Source organism: Ranitomeya variabilis, chromosome 8 (genome assembly GCF_051348905.1).
Source record: "Ranitomeya variabilis isolate aRanVar5 chromosome 8, aRanVar5.hap1, whole genome shotgun sequence".
NCBI classification, from domain to species: Eukaryota; Metazoa; Chordata; class Amphibia; order Anura; family Dendrobatidae; genus Ranitomeya; species Ranitomeya variabilis.
This window is the reverse complement of record NC_135239.1, coordinates 119,579,686-119,603,836: the sequence shown is the minus strand read 5'-3', so window position 1 is coordinate 119,603,836 and position 24,151 is coordinate 119,579,686. Positions and strand designations below refer to the sequence as shown.

Genomic DNA, 24,151 nt, shown 5'->3' with positions numbered 1-24,151 from the left:
CGGATGTACACAGCGTCCAATCCGCAGCAAATACTGAACGTGGAAACATACCCTAATGATAGTCTATGTGAAATTTACGCTGCGAGGAATGAGCGTCTCCGCATCGTAAATAGGCATGCTGCGGTCTGGAAAGACGTGCCGCATGTCTAGTTACGCCTGCGTCTTTGAACGCATAGTGGACATGGGATTTCTTGAAATCCCATCCACTATGCTGTAACATCTGGACGCTGCAGGTTGGATGCTGCGGATGTACACAGCGTCAAACACGCAGCGTTTACTGACAGTGGGAACATACCCCAATATATCTGCAAACAGGAAATCACGTTTTGTTTTCCTTCCCAGTAGCCAACTTTCAATTAGCTTTATTTCAAGTGACAAAATAAACGCATGCAATGAAAAAATGCATGTGGAAAAAACGTATAAAAAAGCATGTAAAAACGCAGGTGACTTGCCAGTGACCTCAGGTGCAGATTTTACCTGCATCAAATCCTGAGCAAATACGGAGGCATTCCTGACAGTGGAAACAGGATTGGCTCAGAATTTGCTCATGATTTGACGCAGGTGAAATCTGCATCTGAGGTCACTGGCAGGTCACCTGCGTTTTTGATGCGTTTTTGATGCGTTTTTCCTCATGCTTTTTTGATGCATTTTTTTCATTACATGCGTTTTTTTTTTGTCGCTTGAAATAAAGCTTATTGAAAGTTGGAGTGACGGGGTTTGCGGCAGAGCAGCAAGAGACACCAGGCCGATAAACAATCCAACAAGATTTATTGGAACAGGGAACTGCGATAACACAAATGAAAGTAATTCTGCAGCGTCCGTAATGAGTCCACACTGAGTCCACACAAAGGGAGCAGATCCGGGGGTGCCACCCGGCAATCCGACGCCAGGGAAATAGCAATACTCCTTGAGTGAATCCAATAGATCCAGCAGATGAGGGCACAACACAGTCCCACGTGGCAACTTTTAACCCTCCACACTCTGGCACCAGGATCTCACCTCAGCATAAAATCCCAGCCCTTCCCAAGTCACCACACAACTGAATCAGCCAACACATGAGTCTATTGTTCTGTGTCCTGGGATCCACCCTTCCATGGTGGGGGGGCTCCCCCCACTGGTTGTTCAAGAAATCCCATCTCCACTATGCGTTCAAAGATGCAGGCGTCAGAACTGCGTAAATGGACATGCTGCGCGTCTTTCCAGACTGCAGCATGTCTATTTACAATATGAAGATGCTTAATCCCTGCAGCGTAAATTTCCCATAGACTATTATTAAATGCGGTAAACTTGCACTCAACTTGCATCAACACCTGGCGCTGCAGCTAGCATTCGGACCAACGTGTGCGGCTGCATAGAAATACATGCAGCCGCACACTCCTGTCCCCAGTGTCGGGTGTTGATGCGAGAGACTCGCATCACACTCGCAATTGTGACACTGGACACACAGGAATATGTAATGTCCTTTCCCTTTTTTTTTTTTTTTTACTAAATAAATATATATTTTTTAAAAATGGCATGGGCTCCTGTGCAATTTTCTAAACCAGCAGAGGGAAAGCCAGCGACTGGAGGCCGATGTTTATAGCCTGGGAAGGGGGTAATACCCATGGAGCTTCCCAGGCTATTAATATTAGCTCACGGCTGTTTACTTAGCCTTTACTGGCTATTAAAATAGGGGGACCCCAAAAAAATGACTTGGGATGGGGGGGGGCTATGATTAATAACCAGCAAAGGCTAGGCAAACATCTATGGACTAATATGAATAGCCTAGGAAGGGACCATGGATATTCCTCCCCTCTCGGCTACAAACACCAGCTCATAGCCGCCCCAGGAATGGCACATCTCTAAGATCCGCCAATTCCGGCACTTAGCCTCTCTCTTCCCACTTGCCCTGTAGTGGTGGCAAGTAGGGTAATAGTTTGGGGGTTAATGTCACCTTTGTATTGTAAAAGGTGACATCCAGCCTGGCTTAGTAATGGAAAGGCATCTATAAGACACCTATCAATTTCTAATCCTATGGTTGTTACAGGTTAAATAAAAACACGGACAGAATAAAGTATTTTAATGAAATAATACACCACACAGTTTTCCCATCTTTATTTTTCTGCTAATTCCCTGAATTTCTCGATCTCCTGCAAAAAAAATAAAATAATAAACCAACACAAATACTCCCTGTTCCGACGTAGTCCTTAATAACGAGTGTCCCATGACTAACCCAGCTCTGCTATATCTGGATGCCTGACATCCAGATGTAGCAGAGCTTGTAGATGAGAGTTATCTCCGGCAGTCACCTGCACTGCAGTTCTCACAATCAGCTGACCGTGAGAACTTGCCTAGTGACCGGAGATAATCCTGGTGGTCACGTGCACGGCAGTTCTCGCTGTGCGCTCAGTCATCGGGAGCACTGCAGTGGACGCGGACTTCCGGAGGTCACAAGGTAAGAGATTATTTAAATTAGTTCGCATGCGTAGTAAGCTGCGTTTCTGAAGTTATGACACATGTGACTAATAATTAGATGCGGTTTTATTGCATCTAATGACGGTCAATGGCAAATTTACTCTGCGGGGACGGAGCGTCTCCGCATCGTAAATAGAAATGCTGTGGTCTATAAAGACGCGCCGCATGTCCGGTTACTCCGGTCTGCCACCTGAATCTCCGAGCGCATAGCGGAGATGGGATTTTATGAAATCCCCTCCACTACGCTTTAACATCTGGACGCTGCGGGTTTGACTCTGCAGCGTTTCCTGATCATGGAAACATACCCTTACACTGGTCCCTCACCCACCTCGTCTTGATTGAAACTTACGGTAAATTCAAAGCTGTAAATGGGGACCCAGACCCTGATACCTCATGTATGGCCCACGGCTGACTGCTACTGTGACACTATCAAATTTCTACTGTGGGTTAATTGATACCACTTTTCATATTGTCTGCCCTAATTTTGGCAAACGTTTGGACTCCAAGTTTGGTCTCCTTCATGTGTGTTGCCTGAATTTGGCAGAGAGCCCCAGGCCTACACCTATCACTTATCCACTTGTTATTGATCAATGTTTAAGCTAGAAATGCTGGTCCAAGCCCTGTACCACACATCCATGCTGCACAATTGTACTGTTTCTACTCTGGGTCAATTAATGTTTGAGCTGTCTGTGAAGCTTTTTGTCCCCACCTTAAGATGTATCTATATGTTTGATTTTGCCTCCCATTGAATTCAGTGAGGTTTGGGTATGTTTGGCAAACATCGGGACGTTCGCTGAACAGAACCAAAACTTGAAAGGGTCGCTCATCTCTATCCAGCAGCAGCCACAAAACGGTGTAAGGAACTGTAATGTTCATATGTACATCCGGCTGCTACCAGAGGTGATAACAGCTGATTGATGGGTGGCGTACTGGTTGTCAGACCCCCACAGCTCTTACATTGATAGCCTATCCCAAGGATAAGTTATCAGTATAAAAGGAGAAACGTTACCCCTTAGTCCCCAGTCCAGAGCCTCTCACCCAGCCAAATTGGGTCATACTTTGCACTGACAAGGGACAATAGCCCTAAACACAGTGTCTGCAAATGGAGATTCCGGTTTGGCTTTTATCCTATGTCATATTGTAAGACTCGTTAAAGGGTCAGTAGTGACTTGTAAGATTGCTGCTTCCAATAGATGGCGCTATAGCATTCAAGTCCTGTTTCTCTCTAAAGAAGCAATTTGCATATTAAATTTCCCAGAGGAGCATTGCCCCACGAATCAGCCTCCTTACCTTGACAAGCCAGAGCTGATATGTCACTCTCCACCAGGAGAAAAGTTACCCCTTACACCCCAGTCCAGAGCCTCTCTCATAGCCAAATCGGTTCTCATACGTTGCACTGACGAAGGGCAATAGCCCAAAACACCCTGTCTGCAAATTGAGATACTGATTTGGCTTTTATCCTAAGTCATATTTCAAGATTCGTTAAAGGGTTGATTGTGACTTGTAAGATGGCTGCTTCCAACAGGTGGCGCTATAGAGTTCAAATCCTCTTTGTCTCTGAAGAGGCAATTTGCATAGTGTAAAAGAAGTGGTCAACTCCTTTACGATGAGCTCCCTTCTCTGTATAGTAAATACAAATTAGGTCACAATATATACTAGTGCTGGCATTGACTGTTGGCCAGCCACCTAACGTATATGCTTTTTGAGTCTCCTGTGAGAGATGATTTTAGGGAAGAGTAGGATTGGGCATTTTAAAATCAAATGGTCGATCTTTTTTTTGCAATTTTGGTAGATAAACCACACCCATAGGTGTCTGGCAGTGGTTTACTCTCCTCCACACTTGTATGTTAAAGGGAATCTGTCACCCCCAAAATCGACGGTGAGCTAAGCCTACCGGCGTAATGTAATTTTTAAGCATTTTGGTGACTTCCTTGTATATTTACATTTAGTTGTCATTTGCCTTTTCTTTTTTTGTTCCTCTTAGATCTGTCTCCCTACTGTGGAAAGTTAAAACAACAAAAATAAAACTCTGAAAAATAAAACTTTTACCCTTACACTCTGGATTTCGGAGTGGGCGTTTGCCTTATTTGGGTCGGTCCTTCGCGGTGGAGCGCATGCGCTGCACACCCTGTCCTGCCATCCGTTTCAGCGGTGTCTTTAGTGTTTTGCGCGTGCGCTCTGGGTTTTTCACCCCAGGCGCTCCCGCAAGCCTGACACCTGCTGTGACGTCTGGCCCGGCTCGTGGTGCGCGCATGCGCTCGTGTATCCCGCGAACACTCACCGACATCCACCAGGTATGCGGTAGCGCGCCTGCGCTGCGCCCCTCTCACTGTCCGCCGTCTCGGCGGCGTCCTTGTATCTCGCGCGTGCGCTCTGGGTTTTTCTCCCAGGCGCGCCCGCGATATGTGGCGCGGCTTGTGGCGCCGGGCTCGGTGTGGGGTGCGCGCATGCGCCGAATGAGCCGCTACCGTTGGCTGACACTCATCAGATGATTAACCACATGTGCACCTACTGGATGTATATAAGGGGCATCTTATACACTCGGCTCTATCTCCTCTTGATAAAGCCATCTTTCTGCGGGCGAAACGCACGTCGGGGGTTGCGGTTTGTGGACCCCATCCGGTGTGCCCTGTCTTGGTGCCTCTTACTGGTAAGCGCTGCTATTTAAATTTGTCATCTTAAGCCACATGGCGTTTCTCTGCTATCACAGTTAGACTTGTATCTATAGCAGCAGACCTTATAAATTGCATATATACATGGTGGTTTCTCTTGACAGCGCACACCGGGGGTTTTCTCCACTCTCTTTTAAAACATCCTTGAGCACTGTATTTATCTATGTATGTCATTTTGTATTTTGCTACTAAGCATGTAATCTATATGTAATTCAATAAAGTATCTTTTATTGTTCAAATACCTATTTGCTCCCAGTTTTCTCCTTTTCTCTATAAAAATAAAACTCTGTTGTAAATGTATTTATTTATTTCTCTTTCCAGATGGCACAAAGGTTGATGTTAAAACAGTTTATTTCTTCATTTGGAAGAAGTTTCACTGGTCCAGTGCAACCCCTTCCTGGCTACCGTATCCTGTGCACGCAAACACGTGGTCTGCTATTTAAAGCCTCGGCAAAACCTGTCCTTACCTCTGCTCGTACCATCCATGTATCACAGACTTGTAGAGTGACGTTCAATGTTCAGAACAAAGATGACTTTCTGGATCGAGTTGTTGGGAGTGAATCACCAGTTATAGTAGATTTCCATGCACAGTAAGTTAAAATATATTTTATAGAATTGCAAAACATGCAAAAGTTTTTCATAAACAATGTAGGTCTTGACTGCATGCAACCACTTAACCCCTTAGGCTACTTTCACACTAGCGTCGTGCACTGCACGTCGCTATGCGTCGTTTTGCAGAAAAAACGCATCCTGCAAAAGTGCTTGCAGGATGCATTTTTTCTCCATAGACTTTTATTAGCGAGGCATTGCCACACGTCGCAACCGTCGTGCGACAGTTGCGTCGGACCGTCGCCACCAAAAAACGTTGCTTGTAACATTTTTTGGTGCGTCGTCTGCAGCATTTTCGACCGCGCATGCGCGCCAGAACTCCGCCCTCGCCTCCCCACACCTCACAATAGGGCAGTGGATGCGTTGGAAACTGCATCCGCTGCCCCGTTGTGCGGCGCATTCACAGCTCTTGTCGGTGCGCTGCAACGTCGCATAGCGACGTGCAGTGCACGACGCTAGTGTGAAAGTAGCCTTAGTGACTGAGCCAATTTTGACCTTAATGACCAGGCCAAATTTTAAAATTCTGACCAGTGTCACATTATGAGGTAACTCTGGAACGCTTCAGTGGATCCCACTGATTCTGAGATTTTTTTTTTTCGCGACATATTGTAACTTAGTGGTAAAATTTCTTTGATATGACTTGCGCTTATTTGTGAAAAAAAACCCAGAAACTTTGCGAAAATTGTGCCCTTAAATCTGCAAGATATATCACACAAAATAGTTAATAAATAACATTTCACACATGTCTACTTTACATCAGCACATTTTTTGTAAGCCACATTTTTTTTTCCTTAGGAAGTTATAAGGGTTAAAAGTTGACCAGTGATTTCTAATTTTTCCAACAAAATTTACAAAACCTTTTTTTTAAGGGGACCATGTCACATTTGAAGTCACTTTGAGTGGTCTGTTTGACAGAAAACACCCAAAAGTGACACCATTGTAAAAGCTGCACCCCTCAAGGTGCTCAAAACCACATTAATGCCATGTTCACACTTTGCGGGTTTTACCGTGGATCCGTGGCGATTTTGATGCTGCGGGTCCGCAGCAGTTTCCATAGCGTTTACATGTAAACCCTATGGAAACCGCAATCCGCTGTGCACATGCTGCGGGAAAAAACGCGCAGAAACGCAGCGGTTTACATTCCGCAGCATGTCACTTCTTTGTGCAGAATCGCTGCGATTCTGCACACATAGGAATGCATTAATCCGCTAACTTCCCGCATGGGGCTGTGCCCACGATGCGGGAAGTAAGCGGATAATGTGCAGATGGTACCAGGGGTGGAGGAGAGGAGACCCTCCTCCAGGCCCTGGGAACCATATTGGTGTAAAAAAAAAAAAAGAATAAAAATAAAAAATAATGATATACTCACCTCTCAGCGCTGCACGCGGCCGTCCGGTATCAGGGTTGCTGTGCGAGCAGGACCTGCGGTGATGTCGCGGTCACATGACCGTGACGTCACAAAGGTCCTTCTCGCACAGCATCTTTGGAACCGGACCGCCGCGTGGAGCGCCGAGGAGATCGGGACGTCAGAGGGTGAGTATACAGGTCCTTCTCAAAAAATTAGCATATAGTGTTAAATTTCATTATTTACCATAATGTAATGATTACAATTAAACTTTCATATATTATAGATTCATTATCCACCAACTGAAATTTGTCAGGTCTTTTATTGTTTTAATACTGATGATTTTGGCATACAACTCCTGATAACCCAAAAAACCTGTCTCAATAAATTAGCATATTTCACCCGACCAATCAAATAAAAGTGTTTTTTAATAACAAACAAAAAAACAATCAAATAATAATGTTCAGTTATGCACTCAATACGTGGTCGGGAATCCTTTGGCAGAAATGACTGCTTCAATGCGGCGTGGCATGGAGGCAATCAGCCTGTGACACTGCTGAGATGTTATGGAGGCCCAGGATGCTTCAATAGCGGCCTTAAGCTCATCCATAGTGTTGGGTCTGGCGTCTCTCAACTTTCTCTTCACAATATCCCACAGATTCTCTATGGGGTTCAGGTCAGGAGAGTTGGCAGGCCAATTGAGCACAGTAATACCATGGTCAGTAAACCATTTACCAGTGGTTTTGGCACTGTGAGCAGGTGCCAGGTCGTGCTGAAAAATGAAATCTTCATCTCCATAAAGCATTTCAGCCGATGGAAGCATGAAGTGCTCCAAAATCTCCTGATAGCTAGCTGCATTGACCCTGCCCTTGATGAAACACAGTGGACCAACACCAGCAGCTGACATGGCACCCCACACCATCACTGACTGTGGGTACTTGACACTGGACTTCAGGCATTTTGGCATTTCCTTCTCCCCAGTCTTCCTCCAGACTCTGGCACCTTGATTTCCGAATGACATGCAAAATTTGCTTTCATCAGAAAAAAGTACTTGGGACCACTTAGCAACAGTCCAGTGCTGCTTCTCTGTAGCCCAGGTCAGGCGCTTCTGCCGCTGTTTATGGTTCAAAAGTGGCTTTACCTGGGGAATGCACGGTGGCTCTGGATGTTTCCACACCAGACTCAGTCCACTGCTTCCTCAGGTTCCCCAAGGTCTGGAATCGGTCCTTCTCCACAATCTTCCTCAGGGTCCGGTCACCTCTTCTCGTTGTACAGCGTTTTCTGCCACATTGTTTCCTTCCAACAGACTTACCATTGAGGTGTCTTTATACAGCACTCTGGGAACAGCCTATTTGTTGAGAAATTTCTTTTTGGGTCTTACCCTCTTGCTTGAGGGTGTCAATGATGGCCTTCTTGACATCTGTCAGGTCGCTAGTCTTACCCATGATGGGGGTTTTGAGTAATGAACCAGGCAGGGAGTTTTTAAAAGCCTCAGGTATCTTTTGCATGTGTTTAGAGTTAATTAGTTGATTCAGAAGATTAGGGTAATAGGTCGTTTAGAGGACCTTTTCTTGATATGCTAATTTATTGAGACAGGTTTTTTGTGTTATCAGGAGTTGTATGCCAAAATCATCAGTATTAAAACAATAAAAGACCTGACAAATTTCAGTTGGTGGATAATGAATCTATAATATATGAAAGTTTAATTGTAATCATTACATTATGGTAAATAATGAAATTTAACACTATAATACTATGCTAATTTTTTGAGAAGGACCTGTATAACCATTTTTTATTAATTTTAACATTACTATTGATGCTGCATATTGCTGCATATGCAGCATCAATAGTATAGGAGTAAACCTGCAGCGGAAACCACAAAACAAACAGCGATAAATCTGCAGGGATAACCGCAGCGGTTTTGCCCTGCAGATTTATCAAATCTGCTGCGGGAGAACCCGCAGAGGACCCCGCAAAGTGTGCACATAGCCTCAAGAAGTTTTTTTTTTTTTTTTAACCCTTCACATGCTTCACAGGAACTGAAGCAGCGGCGTAGAAGGAAAAAATGGACATTTAACTTTTTTTTCACAAAAATTTAACTTCAGACCCAATTTTTATTTTTTATTTTCCCAAGGGTAACAAGAGAAAATGGACCACAAAATTTGTTGAGAAATTACTCCTGAGCATGCTGATACCCCATATGTGGGAAAAAAACACTGTTTTGGGCACACAGCGGGGCTCAGAAAGGAAGGCGCACCGTTTGATTTTTTGTGTGCAAAATTGGCTAGTATCGAGAGCGGACCCCATGTCGGATTTGGAGAGCAACTGATGTGCCTAAACAGTAGAAACCCACAAGAGTGATGCCATTTTGAACACCACATATCTCAAGGATTTTACACAGGGGTATATTGAGCAATTTCAACCCACAGATACAACACAGAATTTAATAAAATTAGGTCGTCATATTGAAAAAGTTCATTTTTTCACAAAAATATTTATTTAGCTCCAAATTTCTCACTTTTGCCAGAGGCAACACCAAAAAGTGGACCCCACAATTTGTTACCCACTTTCTTACAAGCACAGCGATACCCCACATATAGTCAAAAAGTTCTGTTTGGTCAAATGGCAGGGCTCAAAATGGAAGGGTCACCATGTGAATTTTGGAATATTTGCAGAGCCTGTGTGGTTCAAGTGCAACAGAAATCCCACATAAATGTCTGTTTTGTAAATTGTACCCTGTAATGTATTTATCTATGGAGGTAGGGAGTAGTTTGATATCACTTTTTTAATGTGTTAGTTGATGCAACACAAGTTTAAAAATTTACAATTTGCATTTTTTTCACTGTCTCTTTTTTATGAATATTTTTTGGACGTTCTGAGGAGCACACCCCAAATGTTATTGCACTAGTTTTTTAGTGTTCACAAATGCATCCATTACGGAACCAATGTGACTACTGGACACACGACTGTGCCTATAATAACAGATGGCACACCATTTGGTCTTTAGGGTAAAATTGAAGAATTCCAATACCCAATCAAACCTTACAGAGACATTGAGATACTGAACAAGAAAATCCTTCTAGGAATTGCTACTCGCAGAGGGAGGCATGCTCCTAAAAAACACATTTGCTGATTTGGTGTTGCTAACAAAACAGTTGTCTTATAATTGTGTATAATGTTGCAGGAAGAATAAACTGTACTGGAATGAAGGGCAAAATGTGGAGGAAAACGCAGCCAACTATTTAGCAAACATGAATTTGTTCCAAAGATGAAAGAACAGCAGCAGGTCTAGAATTTCAGTCACTTTCCGAGACTCAGAGACTTGTCGTACAACGTCCTTTTAGCTCCATCAATCCCTATATGACAAATGTGTCAATAGACTTGGTTCCCCATAACAGGCTCCCACCCACCTAGGTAGGTATCGCTATTTGCATAAAACAACCAATCCCCTACAGAATCCTGAAAGTCTGAAAGTATTTTATGGTACAGGAGGTTCGGCAACAACCATGCAGTAAGGCCTAGAGTGTTTAGAGTGTATAAGTACGGAACAGCCTCATTAGAGATCCTCCAATAAAATGATCATGCCGGTATCACCAATATAAATAATATATAAGTAATATAAATGAAAACAAAATTTTGTGTAGCAACATAGTCGTAAAAACAGTCATACTAAGATGAACAAAAATGTTTGTGAGTAATCAAGTCCTGGAATTGTCAGATCACTTGACTTTTTTCAAGAACATTTGTGTGGTCCACATTCTGGAGCATACAGGCATGTATAGTAGTGAATAATAGTTTGGTTTGTTGTTGATCAAGTCCTGGAATTAATTGTAAAATGGGATTGTCTAATGAAAATATTCTCTTCATTACTTATACCATAAAAATTACTTCTCTGTGGCCCACTAATATAACACACAGCATTGAAGCAAATAACCACAGAGATAGATATACAAAAATATATATTTTATTAACAATACATTACATTATAAAATAGTGCCAACCTAAACAATATATTATATATTAGTACATGCAACCAGAGAGAATTTGTATGAGGTGCAGAAGTGCACTCACTAAAATATGTGGCACAGTGGAGACCGCATGGAACTTAAGTTGGGGGGTACAGGGCAAATAACAACTATTATCTAATATATAATTGCCTAGAATACTACTTCCTGCAATTTGTGCCAACTTCCGTGGCTTTGTCCGGAGCTAATGTCCGGAGCTAATGTCCGGAGCAAATCGAAGGCTGAGCGGCCCCGCCCACCAAAGCGGAGGCCGAGGGGCCCGGCCCCGCCCACCAAAGCGGAGGCCGAGGGGCCCCGACCACCACATCGGAGGCCGAGGGGCCCCGCCCACCACATCGGAGGCCGAGGGGCCCCGCCCACCACATCGGAGGCCGAGGGGCCCCGCCCACCACATCGGAGGTCGAGGGTCCCCGCCCACCAAATCGGAGGCCGAGGGTCCCCGCCCACCAAATCAGAGGCCGAGGGTCCCCACCCACCAAATTGGAGGACGAGGGGCCCCACCAACCAAATCGGAGGCCGAGGAGCCCCACCCACCAAAAGTAAGTGCGCCCCCGGGTGCAAAAGTAAGCGCGCCCCCGGCCCCGGGTGCAAAAGTAAGCGCGCCCCCCAGTCCCGTGTGTGAAAAGTGCTGCTGTAAAGCTGGTAGCGCTGTTCAAGCACCATGTATTTCCTTCAGGAAATGCCCATCTAATATATAATTGCCTAGAATACTACTTCCTGCAATTTGTGCCAACTTCCGTGGCTTTGTCCGGAGCTAATGTCCGGAGCTAATGTCCGGAGCTAATGTCCGGAGATAAGTGACGTCACCAGTGTCCTACACCCAGGCAGAGCACAGGGGCCCCAGGCAGCATATGGGGCCCCAGGCAGAGCACAGTGGCCCCAGGCAGAGCACAGGGGCCCCAGGCAGCATATGGGGCCCCAGGCAGAGCACAGTGGTCCCAGGCAGAGCACAGGGGCCCCAGGCAGCCTATGGGGCCCCAGGCAGAGCACAGTGGCCCCAGGCAGAGCACAGGGGCCCCAGGCAGCATATGGGGCCCCAGGCAGAACACAGGGGCCCCAGGCAGCATATGGGGCCCCAGGCAGAGCACAGTGGCCCCAGGCAGAGCACAGTGGCCCCAGGCAGAACATGGGGCCCCAGGCAGAGCACAGGGGCCCCAGGCAGAGCACAGGGGCCCCAGGCAGCATATGGGGCCCCAGGCAGAGCACAGGGGCCCCAGGCAGAGCACAGGGGCCCCAGGCAGCATATGGGGCCCCAGGCAGAGCACAGGGGCCCCAGGCAGCATATGGGGCCCCAGGCAGCATATGGGGCCCCAGGCAGAGCACAGTGGCCCCAGGCAGAGCACAGGGGCCCCAGGCAGAACATGGGGCCCCAGGCAGAGCACAGGGGCCCCAGGCAGAGCACAGGGGCCCCAGGCAGCATATGGGGCCCCAGGCAGAGCACAGGGGCCCCAGGCAGCATATGGGGCCCCAGGCAGAGCACAGCGATATTTTGGACCACTGTGCGCTGTTTCAGACCCCCTGTGTGATGTCTGGGGCCCTGTTCTTAAGTATATTAAAGATTAAAGTAACGTATATTAAAGTATATTATAGATCAAATTTGACACGTTTATGAGCACCATTGAGCGATATACTCAAGAATGACATCATTTTTCAACATTTTATGGTTTCAAACTGTAAACACTCAGAGTTTTTTTTACTTCAACCAGAAAACCTTAACGGTTCATAAAAAACTTGACTGTTCAGGATATGATAAAAGTCATAGTATTCTGAATCTTTAACTTATAAAGATACCTTTACATGGGGTGATTATTGGTTCCAGAGAGGCTTTCGGCCGATAATCGTACACATGGCTGGTGACAGGACAATACAATATAAACGTTCAAAGGTAAACACTGATAACATTAAAATCTAATATATAATTGCCTAGAATACTACTTCCGGCAATTTGTGCCAACTTCCGTGGCTTTGTCCGGAGATAATGTCCGGAGATAAGTGACGTCACCAGCGTCCTACACCCGCTCAGGGTGGACAAAGATATATGCCTTCGTGGTGCGCGGCACTTTTCTGATTGGTTGCCGCCTGCCGCGAGCGACCAATCAGAAATGTGCCGTACTGTCAAGAATTGTCAAGAGCTGATGAGTGCAGCCATTTTTTGTTCTTTCTTACTATTATTTATTAATTGTATTATTCTTACATTTGAATAAATAAAGTATATATGGATTCTAGACTCCCGATTCTTTAGAATCGGGCTGCCATCTAGTAGATAATAATAAAGTGCTAATGCATGTCACAAATAGTTGCCTGTTATTCAGTGTCTATTGCATGAACGCAATGATAGTAACAGCCCATCAGGCTCACAGAAACAAGGAGAGCGACTATATCCCACAAGAACGGTGTTCCCAATTGATTGTCTTACCCATGCTGAAAACCACGTGCGCTCACCCGCGCCCCAACGCGCGTTTCGCCCTCGGCTTCCTCGGGGGGCTACTAGCATTTTTTCTGTGGCCCACTAAGCAGAAAATGTTAACTATTTAAAAAAAACCCTAATAATTATATAAGATGGGTTTGAGTTCTCAAAACGGGGGGAGATACAAAGGCCTGGTTGGGATGGGCACATGGGGCAATAGTACCGGAAATCACTCTTTCTACCGTGCTTCCTATAAACCCGGCATTTTTTGGGGGGGATATTGTTGGGTGGGAAGGGGCAAAGAAAATGGCGCTCTGCAAGTCTCAGATTTGATGGATTCCTCCTGTGCCATCGAGTCAAACATGAGATGCTCAATAATTTTCTCCTGGAACTAGAGGAAAGTGAGCGCTGCTTGGGATTTTTTGTACAGGACACATCTGTTGTAGGTAGCAATTTTGGATAGGTAGATTGCTATATTTTTGTACCAGGCCCAGGTCTTACACTTCACCAAGTATGGTTGAAGCACCTGTTCTGATGGGTCAACACCACCCATGAATTTATTGTAATCTGTGACTCAGATTGGTATCTGTTTGTCCGTGGTGGCGCCCCTGCCTCTGACCATCACAGTGGTGTTTGCATGCAGCATGGTCAGCATGTACACATCCTTCCTGTCATTCAACTTTACTGCAAGAAGTTGGTAATTGCAAGTGAGAATGATGCGCCCTTATCCAAACCTCTGGACACCACTGTGACTGAAACCCACTCTGTTTTTCCTGACTGTCCCACAGGCCCCTGTATTTGCAGAATGGAGGGATTGGTGTAGGGGACTATTAGTATGATAATTGTTTGTGTACACGTGAAGAAAGGGTGTTATTAGCTCTCAGACAATTTTATCTAGGATTCCAATTGTCTAGGGGCAGTTTGGGGTGCTAATTTGGCAGTCCATACCTTCATCCATTAGGAAAGTGGATGTGTTGTACTCTTGCACATTTTGTACAATTTGACGCACTTAGAGGGGATGAACTGGCGGAATGACAAGACGGCCCTTGTCACTCATCAAGCACTCGTCAACTGCCACATTTTGCTCTGAGGTACATAGAAATTATGGTTCAATATATTTTTATTGAAGTTCTAATTTACAATTGATGTTTCAACATGCATCAAAATCAAATTTAGGTTGCACAACAGGTACAATCAACAAAATGTACGTATATTAACCAGCATATACTTATTTGGAAAGGGAGAGTATAGTATAATGTTATGTGAATAAATTGTTGTATTCAAATGACGAGACACGATAGAGAAGAATCAGGGGGAACGCAGAGACCAACACAGAAGGAAGGTATAGGGAGGGGAATTTTGTATATTCTCAGTGTCATATCAATGGCTCAAAATCACTAGAATGGCAATGTTAGCCAAGTGCTAAATTCAGATTTTTTTTGAATGACGTCCAGGGTAACCAAGCTCTCATATACTGTATTCATAAGGTCCAAGTTCAGCCAACTGTCAGAGACTATGAGCTCTTCCATGTGAATAAAGTTATCTACCTCCTCAACCCTTTCCAATTTAGAAGAAAGGGTGATTGATCTCCAATGTCTGGGGATAATCTGTCTCATTGCAGATAAAAATACTCTAAATAGTCGCTTTTTAATGGTAGAATTGGATATAGGGAATATTGATAGTAAAGCTGTTTCTGGAGAGTTCAGGAAGTTAGTGCAGAATAATTTATTGAAGAGATCAAACAGTCCTGTTTACAAATTGGGAATTCGGGGGCAAGACCACAAAATATGGGTCATGTTACCTACAGTGGAGTCACATCTCCAACACTTATTTGTTATATTAGGATACATGTTATGAATGCGGTCTGGTGTCCTGTACCATCTGGAGACGATCTTGTAATAAGTTTCCTGGATGTGACATGATATAGATAATTGGTATATAGAATTTAGAAATGTATGTTGCATGAGGGAAATTAGGGGTTTCAATTTGTTTAGGCGATCGTAGTTGGGGGTCAGCTTTTGGGGGGACTTTAGGAATTATCACTTAAATGGAGGAATCTTATTAGGGCTTCATAATGGGCTTGGGACATGACAGCTGCAAATACAGGGGTACTGTGGACAGATTTTGTTGTCCAGTAGAAGTGGACCGTGTTTTTGTAAAAAAAAAAAAAAAAAAAAATTCTTACTAAGGTTATTGAAATAAGGCCCCCAAATTTTTGTGGAGATCCAGCAACAGGAATGAAAGACAGTGGAATTTTGGGAAATGTATTTTCGGGCATATAGATTGGTTTGGTGGGCAATCAATTGTAGGACTTCTGTGGTAACGAAAATTTGGAAAAATCAAAGGGGTGAAAATGGTGGCATCTAATTTTATTCCAGACGCTGGTAATAATATTGAAATTTGAAGAGAAAATGAACTGTTGTAATAACACAGCGATGGGGGAACTGCCTATGAAGCTTCAGTAGTGACGACTCCACTACCATCGGGTTGTGGGATCCCGTGGAGGAAGAGTCGTCAGGAGTCGTCACTTGCTGAAAACTGCTCTGCTTCAGAGACAGATTCAGTTTCGCTGCTGGAGCAAAGCCGGCTTTACGCCATCTCCGCACTGTGATCTGCAGGCCATTTCTTTATTTTATATCCCTGCCTAACAAATAAACTATACCTAATCTAATGCCACTAGTCCTAAACCTAAACTAACACTACTAGCCCTAAACCCATAACACTAGCCCTAAACCCAATCTAACACTACTAGCCCTAAACCTAATCTAACATTACTAGCCCTAAACCTAATCTAACGCTACTAGCCCTAAACCTAATCTAACACTACTAGCCCTCAACCTAATCTAACACTACTAGCCCTCAACCTAATCTAACACTACTAGCCCTCAACCTAATCTAACACTACTAGCCCTCAACCTAATCTAACACTACTAGCCCTCAACCTAATCTAACACTACTAGCCCTAAACCTAATCTAACACTACTAGCCCCAAACCTAATCTAACACTACTAGCCCCAAACCTAATCTAACACTACTAGCCCCAAACGTAATCTAACACTAGTCTATATATATGAGGCATCGTGATTACTCGCTAATCCCGCCCCCTGCACAGTAGTTCCGCCCATCACCACACAATCCCGCCCTCCACCACATTACCACAATCCGCACCACATCACCACACACAATCCCGCCCCCTCACCACATCACCACACATAATCCGCCCCTTCAACACATCACCACACATAATCCCGCCCCCAGCACATCACCACACAATCCCGCCCCCCAACACATCACCACACATAATCCCGCCTCCCACATTACTACACATAATCCCGCCCCCCACCACATTACCACACAATCCCGCCCCCCTACCACATTACTACAGATAATCCCGCCCCCCACCACACCACACACAATCCCGCCCCCACCATATTACCACACATAATCCCGCTCCCCACCACATTACCACACATAATCCCGCCCCCCCACCACGTTACCACACAATCCCGCCCCCCCACCACATCGCCACACATAATCCCGCCCCCCCACCCCGTCAACACACACACAATCCCGCCCCCCCACCCCGTCACCACACACAATCCCGCCCCCCCACCCCGTCACCACACACAATCCCGCCCCCCCACCCCGTCAACACACACAATCCCACCCCTTCAACACATCACCACATATAATCCCACCCCCAAAAGATCACCACACATATTCCCGCCCCATCCCCATTACCACACATAATCCCACCCCCCAACACATCACCACGCAATCCCGCCCCCCAACACATCACCACACATAATCCCGCCCCCCCACCCCATTACCACACATAATGCCGCCCCCCACCACATCACCACACATAATCCCGCCCCCCACCACATTACTACAGATAATTCCGCCCCCCACCACATTACTACAGATAATTCCGCCCCCCACCACATTACCACACATAATCCCGCCCTCCCACCACATTACCACACAAAATCCCGCCCACCACCACATTACCATACATAATCCCGCCCCCCACCACATTACCACACACAATCCCGCCCCCCACCACATCACCACACATAATACAGGCCCCCCACCACATTACCACACACAATCACGCCCCCCACCACATCACCACACACAATTACGCCCCCACAAATCCCACCCACCACATCACCACACACAATCCCGCCCCCCAACACATCACCACACATAATCCCGCCCCCTCACTACATCACCACGCAATCCCGCCCCCAAAAGATCACCACACATATTCCCGCCCCATCCCCATTACCACACATAATCCCACCCCCATTACCACACATAATCCCACCCCCACCACATTACCACACAATCCCGCTCCCCACCACATTACCACACATAATCCAGCCCCCCCACATTACTACATATAATCCCACCCCCCACCACATTACCACACATAATCCCGCCCCCACCACATCAGCACACGCAATCCCGCCCCCCACCACATCACCACACACTATCCCACCCCCACCACATCACCACACATAATCCCGCCCCCCACCACATCACCACACACAATCCCGCGCCCCCAACACATCACCACACATAATCCCGCCCCCCAACACATCACCACACACAATCCCGCCCCCACATTACCACAGATAATCCCGCCCCCACCACAATACCACACACAATCCCGCCCCCACCACATAACCACACATAATCCCGCCCCCCACCACATCACCACACATAATAATAATAATCTTTATTTTTATATAGCGCTAACATATTCCGCAGCGCTTTACAGACATTATCATCGCTGTCCCCAATGGGGCTCACAATCTAAATTCCCTATCAGTATGTCTTTGGAATGTGGGAGGAAACCGGAGTGCTCGGAGGAAACCCAGAGAGAACATACAAACTCTTTGCAGATGTTGTCCTTGGTGGGATTTGAACCCAGGACTCCAGCGCTGCAAGGTTGCAGTGCTAACCACTAAGCCACCGTGCTGCCCATATCATATGTGGCACACGCAATCCCGCCCCCCACCACATCACCACACACTATCCCGCCCCCCACCACATCACCACACACAATCCCGCGCCCCCAACACATCAACACACATAATCCCGCCCCCACATTACCACAGATAATGCCGCCCCCACCACAATACCACACACAATCCCGCCCCCACCACATTACCACACATAATCCAGGCCCCCCACCACATTACCACACATAATCCCGCCCCCCTCTACATCACCACACATAATCCCGCCCCCACCCTATTACCACACATAATCCCGCCCCCCCACCACATTACCACAGATAATCCCGCCCCCCCACCACATTACCACACATAATCCCGCCCCCCCACCACATTACCACACATAATCCCGCCCCCCACCACATTACCACACATAATCCCGCCCCCCCACCACATTACCACACATAATCCCGCTCCCCCACCACATTACCACACATAATCCCGCTCCCCCACCACATCACCACACATAATCCCGCCCCCCCATTACCACACATAATCCCGCCCCACCACATCACCACACATAATCCCGCCCCCCATTCCATTACCACACATAATCCCGCCCCCAACACATCACCACACTATTGTTATTAACTTCATTTTAACCCCTTAACGACCGCCGATACGCCTTTTAACGGCGGCCGCTAAGGGTACTTAATCCACAGCGCCGTTAATTAACGGCGCTGTGGAAAAAGTGAATAGCGCCCCCCAGAGTCGGATTTTCTCTGGGGTCTCGGTTGCCGAGGGTAGCCGAGACCCCAGAAAACATGATTCGGGGGGTTTTTACCGACCCCCGAGTTGCGATCGCCGGTAATTAACCGTTTACCGGCGGTCGCAACAAAAAAAACAAAACGCGATTTGCCGTTTAATTTCTCTGTCCTCCGATGTGATCGCACATCGGAGGACAGAGAAATGTGGTCCCCGATGGCCCCCAATAGCCCCCCAATACTTACCTACCTCCCCCGGTGCTCCTCGTGTCTCCCCCTGGGCGCCGCCATCTTTTTTCCGGGAAAAAATGGCGGGCGCACGCGCAGTGCGCCCGCCGCCCGGCACCCGGAAGATCTTTGGGGTCTCGGCTGCCGGGGGTAGCCGAGACCCCAAAGAACATAATCGGGGTCGGTTTGCACCGACCCCTGCTTTGCGATCGGCGGTAATTAACAGTTTACCGGCGACCGCAAAAAAAAAAAAAAAAAAAAGCGATCAGTTATTTCTCTGTCCTCTGATGTGATCGCACATCAGAGGACAGAGAAATAGGGGGATTCGGGGACCCTATCATACTCACCCGGGGTCCCTGGGTCCTCTTCTGTCTTCTCCTGCCAGCCGGCTTTTTCATCATGGCGGGCGCATGCGCAGTGAACATATCACTGATATTGTTGTGTCCACTAATAATAATCGTTCTGTGTCTCATGCGTCTAAGCATTTTATCACCAGTCATCAAAGAAATACTGCATTCCTTCGGGTTGTCGGCATTGAGAGGCTTGGAGTGACAGCCAGAGGAGGAGACTTGAAGAGACGTCTTATGATGCGTGAAGCTTATTGGATGTTTTACCTTAACACTTGCCATCCCATGGGCTTAAATGCTCGCAAGGAAATCATGTTTCATTACTGAGAGATTCACATTGTCTAGTTGTACTATATATTTCACATATGTATATTATATATTTCTTTGTTTTTTTGTGATGTTTTTTGTGATATTTTTGCGTTTTTATTGTATATAATCACTGCTGCATCAGGTGGTGGAGTGATTTTCTGTGATTTTCACAGCTGCTATTTAAACCTCACTCTGGTGCATGGTGAGCAGCTTTGAAAAAGAACTTATTGTTCGAAACATGTAGCTTGCTGCTATTTCATCTCCTGTGAACCATGTTTTTGGACTTTGGATTTTATCTTTAATAAATTTTGATATTTTTGGAAGCTGGATTTTCTCCTCTATTTGTTCTATTGCCTCACGTGAAGACTGCACGTCATCCGGGCTTCCCCACAACAAATGCCTAGTAGGTGAGCTGGTTTTGTCTCATTTTTTTTTTTTTTTCTTCCGCATGCGCAGTGCGCCCGCCATCTGCTGCCATCTGCCGGCCGGCAGGAGAAGACAAGTTGGGGCTAAAATTAGGGTTAGGGTTAGGGTTAGAGTTAGGGTTAGAGTTAGGGTTAGAGTTAGGGTTAGAGTTAGGGTTAGAGTTAGGGTTAGAGTTAGAGTTAGGGTTAGGGTTAGGGTTAGAGTTAGGGTTAGAGTTAGGGTTGGGGCTAAATTTAGGGTTAGGGTTAGGGCTAGGGTTAGGGTTAGGCTACTTTCACAGTAGCGTTTTTTGGCTTCCGTCGCAATGCGTCGTTGGAGAAAAAACGCATCCTGCAAAAGTGCTTGCAGGATGCGTTTTTTCTCCATTGGCTTGCATTAGCGACGCATTGCGACGGATTGCCACATGTCGCATCCGTCATGCGACGGATGCGTCGTGTTTCGGCGGACCGTCGACACAAAAAAAACTACATGTAACTTTTTTGTGCGACGTGTCCGCCATTTCCGACCGCGCATGCGTGGCCGGAACTCCGCCCCCGCCTCCCCGCACCTCACAATGGGGCAGCGGATGCGTTGAAAAAACAGCATCCGCTGCACCCGTTGTGCGGCGCTTACAACGCTAGCGTCGGTACGTCGGCCCGACACACTGCGATGGGCCGAGTACGACGCTAGTGTGAAAGTAGCCTTAGGCTTCTTTCACACTTGCGTCGGTACGGGGCGGTCGCAATGCGTCGGCCCGATGTACCGACGCACGTTGTGAAAATTGTGCATAACGTGGGCAGCGGATGCAGTTTTTCAACGCATCCGCTGCCCAGTCTATGTCCTGGGGAGGAGGGGGCAGAGTTACGGCCACGCATGCGCGGAAATGGCGGACGCGACGTACAAAAAAAAGGTTACATTGAACTTTTTTTGTGACGACGGGGGCTAAAGTTATGGTTAGGGTTGGGGCTAAAGTTAGGGTTGGGGCTAAAGTGAGGGTTAGAGTTGGGATTAGGGTTAGGGTTTGGATTAGGGTTGGGATTAGTGTTACGTTTGGGATTAGGGTTGGGATTAGGGTTAGGGTTGGGATTAGGGTTAGGGGTGTGTTGGATTTAGGGTTTTGATTAGGGTTATGGTTAGGGTTGAGATTAGGGCTGTTTTGGGGTTAGGGTTGTGATTATCGTTAGGGTTGTGATTAGGATTATGGATCGGGTTGAGATTAGGGTTAGGGGTGTGTTGGGGTTAGGGTTGGAGTTAGAATTGGAGGGTTTCCACTGTTTAGGTACATCAGGGGGTCTCCAAACACGACAGCCAATTTTGCGCTAAAAAAGTCAAATGGTACTCCCTCCCTTCTGAGCTCTGCCGTGCGCCCAAACAGTGGTTTACCCCCACATATGGGGCATCAGCGTACTCGGGATAAATTGGACAACAACTTTTGGGGTCCAATTTCTCCTGTTACCCTTGTGAAAATAAAAACTTGGGGGCTAAAAATCTTTTTTGTTGGAAAAAAATATATTTTTTTATTTTCACTACTCTGCATTATAAATTTCTGTGAAGCACTTGAGCTTTCAAAGTTCTCACCACATATCTAGATAAGTTCCTTAGGGGGTCTAGTTTCCAAAATTTGGTCACTTGTGGGGGTTTCTACTGTTTAGGTACATTAAGGGTCTGCAAACGCAACATAACGCCCGCAGACAATTCTATCAAAGTCTGCATTCCAAAATTGCGCTCCTTCCCTTCCGAGCTCTGCCGTGCGCCCAAATAGTGGTTTACCCCCACATATGGGGTACCAGCATACTCAGGACAAATTGGACAACAACTTTTGGGGTCCAATTTCTCTTGTTACCCTTGTGAAAATAAAAATTTGGGGGCTAAAAAAATCTTTTTTGTGGGAAAAAAAATATTTTTTATTTTCACTACTCTGCATTATAAACTTCTGTGATGCACTTGGGCATTCAAAGTTCTCACTACACATCTAGATAAGTTCCATGGGGGGTCTAGTTTCCAAAATGGGGTCACTTTTGGGGGGTTTCTACTGTTTAGGCACATCAGGGGCTCTCCAAACGCGACATGGCGTCCGATATCAATTCCAGTCAATTTTGCATTGAAAAGTCAAATGGCGCTCCTTTGCTTCCGAGCTCAGCCATGCGCCCAAACAGTGGTTTACCCCCACATATGGGGTGTCGGCGTACTCAAGACAAATTGTACAACAACTTCTGGGGTCCATTTTCTCCTGTTGCCCTTGGTAAAATAAAAATTTGGAGGCAAAAAGATCATTTTTGTAGAAAAAAATGCAATTTTTTATTTTCACGGCTGTACGTTATAAACTTCTGTGAAGCACCTGGGGGTTTAAAGTGCTCACCACACATCTAGATAAGTTCCTTAAGGGGTCTAGTTTCCAAAATGGTGTCACATGTGGGGGGTCTCTACTGTTTAGGCACATCAGCGGCTCTCCAAACGTGATATGGCGTCCGATCTCAATTCCAGCCAATTCTACATTGAAAAAGTAAAACGACACTCCTTCTCTTCCAAGCTCTGCGGTGCGCCCAAACAGTGGTTTACCCCCATATATGGGGTATCGACGTACTCAGGAGAAATTGCACAACAACTTTTGTGGTCTAATTTCTCCTGTTACCCTTGTGAAAATAAGAATTTGTGGGCGAAAAAATCATTTTTGTGAAAACAAATGCGATTTTTTATTTTCACGGCTCTACGTTATAAACTTCTGTGAAGCACTTGGGGGTTCAAAGTGCTCACCACACATCTAGATAAGTTCCTTGGGGGGTCTAGTTTCCAAAATGGTGTCACTTGTGGGGGGTTTCCACTGTTTAGGCACATTAGGGGCTCTCCAAACGCGACATGGCGTCCGATCTCAATTCCAGCCAATTCTGCATTGAAACAGTCAAACGGTGCTCCTTCACTTCCAAGCTCTGCGGTGCGCCCAAACAGTGGTTTACCTCCACATATGGGGTATCGGCGTACACAGGAAAAATTGCACAACAAAATTTGTGGTTAAATTTCTGTTTTTACACTTGTGAAAATTAAAAAAAATGGTTCTGAAGTAAAATGTTTGCAAAAAAAAGTTAAATGTTCATTTTTTTCTTCCACATTGTTTTAGTTCCTGTGAAGTACGTAAAGGGTTAATAAACTTCTTGAATGTGGTTTTGAGCAGCTTGAGGGGTGCAGTTTTTAGAATGGTGTCACACTTGGTTATTTTCTATCATATAGACCCCTCAAAATCACTTCAAAGGTGATGTGGTCCCTAAAAAAAACATGGTGTTGTAAAAATGAGAAATTGCTGGTCAACTTTTAACCCTTATAACTCCCTAACAAAAAAAAAAATTGTTTCCAAAATTGTGCTGATGTAAAGTAGACATGTGAGAAATGTTATTTATTAACTATTTTTGTGACATATCTCTCTGATTTAAGGGCATAAAAATACAAAGTTTGAAAATTGCAAAATTTTAAAAATTTTCGCCATATTTCCATTTTTTTCATAAATAATCGCAAGTAATATCGAAGAAATGTTACCACTAACTTGAAGTACAACATGTCACGAAAAAACAATCTCAGAATCAGCGGGATCCGATAAAGCGCTCCAGAGTTATAACCTCATAAAGTGACA

General features: G+C 45.9%; 1 protein-coding gene across 3 annotated transcripts in view; it reads left to right on the top strand.

Annotated features, from left to right (window-relative positions):
• The window catches only part of TXN2 (thioredoxin 2), a 244,687-nt gene that overhangs the window by 55,805 nt on the left and 164,731 nt on the right, over positions 1–24,151 (top strand). For 2 of the 3 annotated variants that reach the window (XM_077278013.1, XM_077278015.1), the window contains exon 2: positions 5,448–5,716. In XM_077278013.1, the coding sequence (XP_077134128.1) occupies positions 5,448–5,716 (269 nt within the window). Of the gene's footprint in view, positions 1–4,939; positions 5,105–5,447; positions 5,717–24,151 lie in introns of those variants that run through there. The other variant, XM_077278014.1, reaches the window with a different exon arrangement.